The 9974-nt window shown below is 60.6% G+C and overlaps 1 protein-coding gene across 2 annotated transcripts; it reads right to left on the reverse strand.

The window, feature by feature from the left end:
- Nucleotides 1–88: 88 nt before the first annotated feature.
- On the reverse strand, nucleotides 89–8695 carry LOC119857825 (nuclear factor of activated T cells 2 interacting protein). 2 transcript variants are annotated; one of them, XM_043517051.1, is made up of 10 exons: nucleotides 8603–8695; nucleotides 7954–8118; nucleotides 7666–7735; nucleotides 4656–4791; nucleotides 4304–4369; nucleotides 3581–3761; nucleotides 2796–2940; nucleotides 896–1029; nucleotides 368–569; nucleotides 89–256 (listed from the first exon to the last, which is right to left on the reverse strand). In XM_043517051.1, exons 1-9 carry the CDS (start codon nucleotides 8612–8614, stop codon nucleotides 411–413), a joined length of 1068 nt encoding a protein of 355 aa, XP_043372986.1. In that variant the 5' UTR covers nucleotides 8615–8695; the 3' UTR covers nucleotides 89–256; nucleotides 368–410. The 2 variants fall into 2 exon arrangements, with proteins under 2 accessions (XP_043372986.1, XP_038263200.1); XM_038407272.2 differs by having other exon boundaries at nucleotides 89–569.
- Between the last annotated feature and the right edge of the window lie 1279 nt (nucleotides 8696–9974).

Below are 9974 nucleotides of genomic sequence, written 5' to 3' on the forward strand. Positions count from 1 at the left end.
AGGGTTCGGCTTGGTGCCACTCCCTCCAGCCCCACAGCTGTCTCCGCCCACCCCCTCCTCACAAGGTAAAGGGCAAGAGGCTCAGGACCAAGGGCTGGGTTCATTTATTTATTTCATAAAAGCAATTCCCCCCCCCATCCCCTGTGCCAGGGGGGATAAATGCCCCTAAAGTCCCCTATTTACAGAATGGGCCGCCGGGGGTGGGGCTCGGTCTGGGTCTAGGCCTAGGCCTTGATGACATGATGGGCAGGCTCCGGGCCATGCCCAGGTGCAGGGGGGTTCCTCGGGGGGCAGGGCCATGCCCAGCTGCTGCAGGGTGCTAGGAAGGGGGATTCCCCGGGCTCAGGGACAGCAGCAGCCGGTTCTGTGCCCAGCTGTGGAGGAGGGGGTCAGGGAGCACCCCAGGGGGGCTAGGCCCAGGCCTCGATGACGTCGTCGGGCTCCATGCCCAGCTGCTCGGGCGTGCGGGTCCCTGCCAGGCGCTGCCCATCGAAGAAGAAGCGGAGTTGACGGCCGCCCAGCCCCATGGCCTCCTGGTAGCGCTCCATCAGTCGGTGCAGCGGCTCTCCCTGCCGGGGGTGGGGGGTTAGCGGGGTGGGGGGCACACGCTGCAGACATGCCTGGGGGGGCACTACAGAGACTGTGGGGTGGCCCCAGCATCCCTCCCAAAGGAGCCCCAGGAGGAGAGGGGCCTGCCCCAGGATAGCTGCCCCCCTCCCCCCACGACTGCCCCAGCCAACAGCGCCCTACTGGCTCAGTTCCATCCTCCTCCCTGAGGCTGTGACAACCCCCACATCCCTCTCCCTCTGCAAACAGCACCTCACAGCCCTCTTGCATGGCCCCTGCCCTGCTGATGACCCCCCCAGATGGTGACCCCCCTGCAGCTCCCCCTTACCCTGGGCACGTTGAGTGTGAGCTGAGAGTCCTTCTCCTGGCCTCGCACGGTCAGCCGTAGTTCCCCAGGGCCTGGCCCGGCCCCCGGTTCCACCCCACCCTGCGGCTCCCTGGCTGCCATGTCCACCACACAATCTGCAGGGGACAGACGGACACACAGAGAGCGCAAGGGGCGGGCAGCTGGGGGCGCTGCACTGAGAACTCCCGTTACCCCCCCGTCCCGGGTTGGGGGACCCCCACTGATATCAGACCCCCTGCCCCCAGCCTGGGGGGCACAGCATGCACTTCGGGGCCAGTACCACAATTTCTGCAACCCGCTGCAGGCTCATCAGCTGACGGCCTTGGAGGAGGAGAGAGGCCTGGTGCGTGGGGCGACCATGAGCCACCACGGGGACCCCAGCACGGCTCAGGCGGGGCAGTTGCCGGGGCAGCTCCGCTGGGAAGCCATGTGCAGCGCCGGGCGACCCCAGAACATGGAAACATGGGGCGGGAAGGGACCTCGGCAGGTCCCCAGGCCCAGCCCCTGCGCAGAGGCAGGGCCAGGCAAACCTAGGCCAGCCCTGACAGCTGTTTGTCCAACCTGTTCTTAGACACCTCCAGTGCTGGGGACTCCCCAACCCCCCTCAGCCTGTTCCAGGCCGAGCTCCCCTTACAGTTAGACAGTTTCCTAATATTCAGCCTAAATCTCCCAGGCTGCAGACGGAGCTCATCACTTCCTGTCCTACCTCCAGTAAACACGGAGAATAATTGATCCCTGTGACGAAGGGGGAATTTTCTGTAGCATTTGTAGGAGTCTCATGCCTGCCTCAGTTTCCCCTATACTTTGCACAACTACTCAGTGCGGGAGAAGGACTAAGTTTGCTCTCAGGGCAGCCTAAGACACAGGTATGTGCATCACCGCCCTGGCTGGTGGAACGAACAGTCATTAAGGAACTGGCTGAAACTGCCCCAGATCAGCAAGGGGGTCAGAGAGCGCCGATTGGCAGTGCTCGTGACTCCTGGCCCCACGCTCCCAGCGGGAAGCTGGGCACAGACCCCGGCTGGAGAACCAGGGGCTGGGAGGAGCAAGGTGGGGGGAGCAGTGTGGGTGCTGGGGGCTCTCACCCAGGAACAGACTCAGGAAGGAAGTCAGAGAGTGGGCGAGAGACAGACAGAGCTGCCCCAAGGGGCTCCCCACCGCCTAGTGGGGCTCTGGGCTGAGCAGAACGGACTGGGCTGTAACCTGCACCCCTCTGTGCGACCCTAAGGGCTCCCCGTGCCGTGCCCAGCTAACACACCTGACTGCGCGCCAGCGCTGTGGGACTGTCCCTGCCACGCTGGGCGAGGGGCACCGTCCCGGCAGCATGGGCACGTCTCTGCCAGGGTCTGGCTCAGCGGAACTCGCTGGGCAGAGCTCACGGGGGAAGCAGGAGGCTGCAGCCCAGAGGTTCAGTCCAAGGAGGTGGTGAGGCCAAGTGGCCGACCCTGGAGGGAAAGGGAGACCGCAGGGGGCCGGGCACATGGAAGGGATTTCCTGTGGCTCTCCCACCCTCTCGTTACCAGCCTTTACTAGAGCTGCCCCCTGCTCTCGGCCCCTCAGGCTGCTCAAACTCACCTGGGTTTTAACCTTCCCCAGGTCAGGGTTTCGGACCCCTCCTCTGGCCTCTCCACTTCGTCCCCAGCTTGGCCAACGCCTGGTGCCCAGAGCTGCACCCAGCACTCCAGCTGGGGCCTGCCCATCGCGCGTGGGACAGCTACCGCCCGTGTCTTACATACAGCGCCGCTGCTAACACCCCAGCCGGAGAGCCGCCTTTCCCACTACGGCGGCCCATCCACGCCTGCGCCCGGACCGCAGACCCCGCCTAGACAGCGCGGCCCCAGCTTGTACCTGTGCCAAGAGAAGCCCCCTGCCCCTCACTCACCGAGGATGTCGGCCACGCCCAGGCCCAGGCCCTGGGAGGTGCTGCTGGGGGGCAGTTCTACGTCTCGCAGCAGCAGCAGGATCTGCTCTGGCCGGACCTGCAGCCTCCCGGCCATGTGCTCCACCACCGCATGCAGGGGCTGTGACTGCGCCGGGGGAGGGGACAGTCAGGGAGGCCTGACGGACAGTCCACAGCCACCCCCAGCCCGGCAGCCTACTGGGCTGATCTGGGCCAGCGTGAGCCACGCAGCGGGGCTGGCACGGCAGGTGCCAAATCACCTGGTACATTCACCCTTGAGTGACTCCAGCCGGGCCATTTCCCAGCAGATCCAGTGTCAGGCAGTTCCACCGACCCCTGCAATCAGTGTTAATCCCACCCTGTCCTCCCAGCTCTACACTGGGGGGGGTGAACAAGCCCCTTCCTCCACCTGGCCACTGGCCTGCCCCCTATCCTACACCAGCACCTCCCTGGCCCTACCCATGCCCGTCTGAGCTGTACACTCTAAGATCTGCGCTCTAACTTTCCCCAGACCCCCCGCCCCACAAGGGCATGGCCAGGGTCTGCACGCTCGGGTATGAGGCTAGCTCAGAGCCAGGCTGTGGGGACAGTGGGAGATACAGTGTCTGCAGGGGGCTCAGTGCAGGGGGGAGAAGGGTGTGGAGGATATAGACGGCCTGCATGGAGGCCCGGCGCAAGCTGAGGGGATGAGGGGATCACTCACCAGCCACGTGGGGATGTGGAAGAGCGGAGAGGTGGGGGCGCAGCAGGAGGGGGGTGTCACTCACCATCTCCACGGCGACACGGTGGATCTCGGCCCGGCACCGCACCTTGAGCTGCAGCTGCCGGGGCGCGGGGGCTGGGGGCGGCTCCACCAGGATCACGTCGTCCTCAGGCGGCTCCTCCCGCAGGCTGCGCTGGGCGGCCGAAAGCCACGTGCGGAGACCCCGCAGCTGGCGCGCCACCTCCCTGGGGGGCAGGGCCGTCAGACCCCCGACAAACCCCTGTGCCCCACAGACCCCCCCCATCCCCACCTCCCTGGGGGGCAGGGCCGTCAGACCCCCGACAAACCCCCGTGCCCCACAGACCCCCCCCATCCCCACCTCCCTGAAGGTAGGGGCCATCAGACCCCCCAATCCCCACCTCCCTGGGGGGCAGGGCCATCAGACCCCTGACAAACCCCTGTGCCCCACAGACCCCCCCTGACCTCCTTGGGGGGCAGGGCTGTTAGAGCCCCCCACAGACCCATGTGCCCCACAGACACCCCCCACCTCCCTGGAGGTAGGGGCCACCATACCCCCCCATCTCCCACCTCCAGATCCCCCCCCAGAGACCCTCCCTGCTCTCTACAAGGGAGGTGCACCCCAGAGAATCTGCTCCTCTATTCCCCAACTCCTGCAGGGGCAGAGATTTCAACAGAGACCCCCCCCCACCCAGCCCCACCTCCATGAGGGGACAAGCCCAGCGATACCCCCCGCATCCTTACAACCACCATGTGGGCAGCCCCTCACCGGCGGGTCCGGCCCCTCTGTCTGCGTGTGGGCTGTGGTGGGGGAGAAGGGGACTCATCCCGGACCCTGAGAGAGAGAGAGAGAGAGCAGGGGGGTGAGATGGGCCTGCTGAGCCCCATAAGTGACGGTCCCCCCCATGGACAGACCCCAAAGCCAGGGGCCCCAGAGACCGAGCCACGCCCCCACCTCCCCTTTATAGCCCTGTCCCCTCCCCCCATATACCCTCATTGTAACCCTGTCCCCACCCCGATCTCCCCACCCCCATTAGAGCCTTATCCCCTCCCCCCATATACCTCTCACAGTAACTCTGCCGCAATCCCTCCTCCCACCTGCAATCCCTCCCCCCACCTACGTTCTCACTGCCCCCTGCTGCTGCGGCTCCTCCTCCAGCCAGTCAGTGCAGGGGCTCTGGGGGAGGCGTGGGGCGTGAGGCCGCTCCGGCCGGGGGGGCGTGACAGGGCCAATCTCATCCACGTCCAGATCTGCCCCTGGCGGGGGGAGGAGAGACAGTAGCTGTGACTGCCAGGCAGGGGGCACCTCTCCCCACAGCTGCCCCCCCCAAGACAATAAACTGCCATCCAGTGCACGTACCCCAGGCCCCTCAGATACAACTCCCCTGACCCCTCACCTGGCACATCTTCCCCCCACCCAGCACACATAGCCACATATTAAAGGAACTGGTACCTGAAATTGCAAGCCCAACACCAAGGATTTTAATGACTCTAAACTCAGGGGTTGTACCCTATGACTGGAGAGCTGCTAATATAGTTCATATTTTTAAGAAAGGGGAAAAAACATGATCCGGGAAACTCCAGGCCTGTTAGTTTGACCTCAATTGTATGCAAGGTCTTGGAACAAATTTTGAAAGAGAAAGTTGTTAAGGACATGGGGTGAACAGTAATTGGGATAAAATACAACAGGGCTTTACAAAAGGTGGATCTTGCCTGAGCTCCTTCTTTGAGAAGAGATCTGATGTTTTAGACAAAGGAAGTGCAGTGGATCCAATCTACCCAGATGTCCGGAAAGCTTTGGATCCAGTTCCCCAGGGGAAACTATTAGTTACATTGGAGAAGAGGGGGATTAATAGGAGAATTGAAAGGTGGGTAAGAAACCGGTTAAAGGGGAGACTACAACCAGTCCGTCCTACTGAAAGGTGAACTGTCAGGCTGGAGGGAGGTTACTAGTGGAGTTCCTCAAGGATTGGTCATGGGACCAATCTTATTTAACATTTTTATTACGCTTGTCGATTAATCGCAGTTAACTCACACAATTAACTCAAAAAATTTCATTGCAATTAACCACAGTTTTAATCGCATTGTTAAACAATAGAATACCAATTGAAATGTATTAAATATTTTGGATGTTTTTCTACGTTTTTCCTATATATTGTATTGTGTATTGTAATTGAAATAAAAGCGTATAACTTTTTTATAAATGTTTGCACTGTAAAAATGAAACAAAAGAAATAGTATTTTTCAATTCACCTCATACAAGTCATACAAGACTAATCTCTTTGTCGTGAAAGTGCAATTTAAACAAATGTAGATTGTTACATAATCACATTCAAAAAACAAAACAATGTAAAACTTCAGAGTCTAAAATTCCACTCAGTCCTCCTTCTTGTTCAGCCAATTGCTAAGAGAAACACGTGTTTACAGTTATGGGAGATAATGCTGCCTGCTTCTTATTTACACTGTCACCTGCAAGTGGGAACATGGCACTTTTGTAGCCGGCCTTGCAAAGTATTTACATATAGGTATTTTTTAATTGTGATTACTTTTTTTAATTGCTTGACAGCCCTAATATTTATTACTGAGCTTGGCACAAAAAGTGGGTGCATGCAAATAAAATTTGGGGATGACACAAAGTTGGGAGGTGTTGCCAATATGGAGAAGGACCGGAATATCCTACACGAAGATCTGGATGATTTTGTAATCTGGAGTAATAGAAATGGGATGATATTTAATAGTGCAAAGGGCACTGAGGGACTAACAACAGGAATTCTTGCTCTAAGCTGGGGATGTATCAGCTGGAAGCGACAGAGGAGGAGAAAGACCTGGGGGTATTGGCTGACCACAGGCTGACTAGGAGCCGCCAATGTGATGTGACCGTGAAAAAGGCTAACACGGTCCGGGGGTGCATCAGGTGAGGTGTTTCTAGTGGAGAGAGGGACGTGTCAGCACCATGATACAAGGCACTGGTGAGACTCATCTGGAGTAGCGTATGAGAACATAAGAAGGGCCAGACTGGGTCAAACCAAAGGTCCATCTAGCCCAGTGTCCTGTCCTCTGACAGTGGCCAGTGCCAGGTGCCCCAGAGGGAATGAACAGACCAGGGAATCATCAAGTGACCCATCGCCTGTCGCTCATTCCCAGCTTCTGGCAAAGCTGTTCTGGTCTCCCATATGTAAGGAAGATGAATTCTTACTGGAACAGGCGCAGAGAAGAGCGGCTAGGATGATCCGAGGAATGGAAAACCTCCCTTATGAGAGGGAACTCAAAGGGCCTGGCTTGTTTAGCCTGACCAAACGCAGGCTGAGGGAAGACAGGATTGATCTGTATAAATACATCAGAGGGATACATACCAGGGAGGGAGAGGAGTTATTTAAGTTAAGCGCCAATGTGGACCCAGAACACATGGCTATAAACTGGCCATTAACAAGTTTAGGCTTGAAATTAGATGAAGGTTTCTAACTCTCAGAGGAGTGAAGTTTTGGAGCAGCCTCCCAAGGGGAGCAGTGGGGGCAAAACCCCTAACTGCCTTCACGACTGAGCTTGATAAGCGTATGGAAGGGCTGGTATGACAGGACTGCCTTCAATGGCGTGCGACTGCCTGTAGCAAATATCCCCAGCGGCCAGAGACGGGTCACTAGATGGGGAGGCTCTGAGTTACTACAGAGAATTCTTTCCTGGGGACCTGCCTGGTGGGTCTTGCCCACATGCTCAGGGTCTAACTGATTGCTGTATTTGGGGTTGGGAAGGAATTTTTCCCGAGGTCAGACTGTTCGACACCCTGGAGAGGGTTTCACCTTCCTCTTCAGCATGGGTCACTCACAAGCTAGAACTAGTGTCAGTGGCGGATTCTGTGTAACTTGGGGTCTTTAACCCACGATGTGAGGACATCAGTGACTCAGCTGGAGGTTCACGGGGGTGGGCGGGGAGAGGGTTCTGTGACCTGTGATCAGATTGGGGGTGTCTCAGACTTTAAGGGCACAAGTGGCCATCAAACACCACAGCCCGGGCAAACAGCCCCCCAGACGTACTCCTGCTGCCTCCTCCCACTCCCCCCCGGGCACATACATAGCCCCCACCTCCCTAAGGTCAAAACCCCCCTACTCCCGCCCAGCCCTAGCACCCCCTTACCTCCCTGCCACTGCAGGGTGGGCACCTCTTGGTGCAGCTCCGCGGGGCACAGCTGGAAGCTGCTGTTCACCTGGAGAGGAAGGGGGCATGTTACCCACAGGCCCTGCTGCACAGGCACCCCCATGGGGGCTCCGAGCCTCAGGATGGGCACAAGAGGGATGAGCATATCAGGGGAGGGGGGCTGGGAGCCCAGACTCCTGGGCTCTATCCCCAGCTGCGGGAGGGGAGAGGTGTCTGGTGGTTAGAGCTCGGGGTAGAGAGGTGCTCAGACACCTGGGTCCCTGTTACCTTGTTCGAGTAGACAGGCACAGCGGGGATCTCGGTGCTGCACAGAACACGCCGGCGCTTGGAGCGCGGCTGCCCCACTGCCCCCCTCGGGGGTCTCACGAGCTCCTCCTCGCTGTCACTGCTACTGCTGCCCCCCACGTAGATGGGGGGTGGGGCAGGGCCAACCTGGATGGGGATGGGAGGGTTAGGGAGCAGGACTCCTGGGTTCTATCCTATGATTCCCCCAGTACAGCCCCGGGGGGCTCCCCCCACCTGCCCAGTGGCCCCCTCGACCCTGCACCAAGACAGTGGTTAGGGAGGAGCAGACCCCAAGTCGCCTCCTCTACTGCCCAGAGACCCCCCCAGCCTCGCTCCCCACCGCCCAGAGACCCCCCCACCCAGAGACCCCCCCAGCCTCGCTCCCCACCGCCCAGAGACCCCCCACCCAGAGACCCCCCAGCCTCGCTCCCCACCGCCCAGAGACCCCCCACCCAGAGACCCCCCAGCCTCGCTCCCCACCGCCCAGAGACCCCCCAGCCTCGCTCCCCACCGCCCAGAGACCCCCCCACCCAGAGACCCCCCAGCCTCGCTCCCCACCGCCCAGAGACCCCCCAGCCTCGCTCCCCACCGCCCCACCCCACAGCCCCACCCTAGGCCCCTCGCCACTCACCGGCTCCGCCATGGCGCGGGCTCCGAAGTCACGCCCCCCCGTGGCTTAGACCCTCCCACTCAGCCCCGCCCCTACCCTCCCATTGGCCCCGGCGGCTCTGTGATGCTTGACCAGACGGCTCCTCCCCCCGAGCCGCAGGGGCCGCTGGGAAGTGTAGTTCCCCTATGGGGCTGGGGGGCTCGGCTCCGTCCCTGGGGCGCAGGTGCTGCTGGGAGGTGTAGTTCCCTGGGGGGGCTTGGCTCCGACCCCGAGGCGCAGGGGCCTCTGGGAAGTGTAGTTCCCGCGTGGGGCTGGGGGGCTTGGCTCCGCCCCCGAGGCGCAGGGGTTGCTGGGAGGTGTAGTTCCCCCATGGGGCTCGGGCTCGGCTCCGCCCCCGCGAGGCGCAGAGGCTCCTGGGACATGTAGTTCCCCCGTGGGGCTGGGGGGCTCAGCTCCACCCCCCCGGGGCGCAGGGGCCGCTGGGAGGTGTAGTTCCCTGGGAGGGCTTGGCTCCGCCCCCGAAGCGCAGGGGCCACTGGGAGGTGTAGTTCCCGTGTGGGGCTGGGGGCTCAGCTCCGCCCCTGAGACACAGGGGCTGCTGCGAGGTGTAGTTCCCCCATGGGACTTGGGCTTGGCTCCGCCCCCGTGAGGCGCAGGGGCTGCTGGGAGGTGTAGTTCCCCCATGGGATGGGGGGGCTCGGCCTGGGGGCCGGGAGACTCGGGTGGCCTGCAGGAAACCTCGGGCAAACCTGGCGTGCCGGCACTGGCACAGCCTCGCTGTAAAGCGGGAGGATCGTCGTGCCAATGCTAGTGTCCACACAGAGGCGCGTGGAGGCCCCGATGATCCAGCCCCCGCTGAGGTGCAGCGTCTGCGTTTGGCTTCAGGCTCTTGCCTTGTATCTGCTGTCACATGACCTTGGCAGTTTGTGTTTTAATGCTTGATCAGGCTCTCACTTTGTGCAGCTCAGCAGCTACTGTCATTAACTAATTGTTGTCTGGCCCGCCCCGTCGCCTGGCCTTCCCCCTTAATTTCCCACTGTGACAAAGTGGGGAGTTTTCATAGTGCTTGGCCTGAACACTGTGCGTGCCTCAGTTTCCTTGTGTGCTGTATGTTTAATGAGGTGGTGGGAAGAGTTTGTTGTTGCAGAGGACCAGGTGTGACCTCACCTAGCAGCCAGGACCCTGGACAATGGCCTGGAGATGGGGGACCCAGCGACTGGTGACCTGGTGACCATGAGCCCCCCCTCCAGCTTGGCAGTCAGCCAGTTCTGGCCAGTGTGGGGCTGAGAAGAGAGGGGCCAATGACTTGACCAGCCAGTTCCAGCCAGAGAGGAACAAAGGACAGAAGAGAGGGGCCCAGGTGACCTGTTTACCTGGGACCGAAGACAGAGGA

Source organism: Dermochelys coriacea, chromosome 6 (assembly GCF_009764565.3).
Source record: "Dermochelys coriacea isolate rDerCor1 chromosome 6, rDerCor1.pri.v4, whole genome shotgun sequence".
NCBI classification, from domain to species: Eukaryota; Metazoa; Chordata; order Testudines; family Dermochelyidae; genus Dermochelys; species Dermochelys coriacea.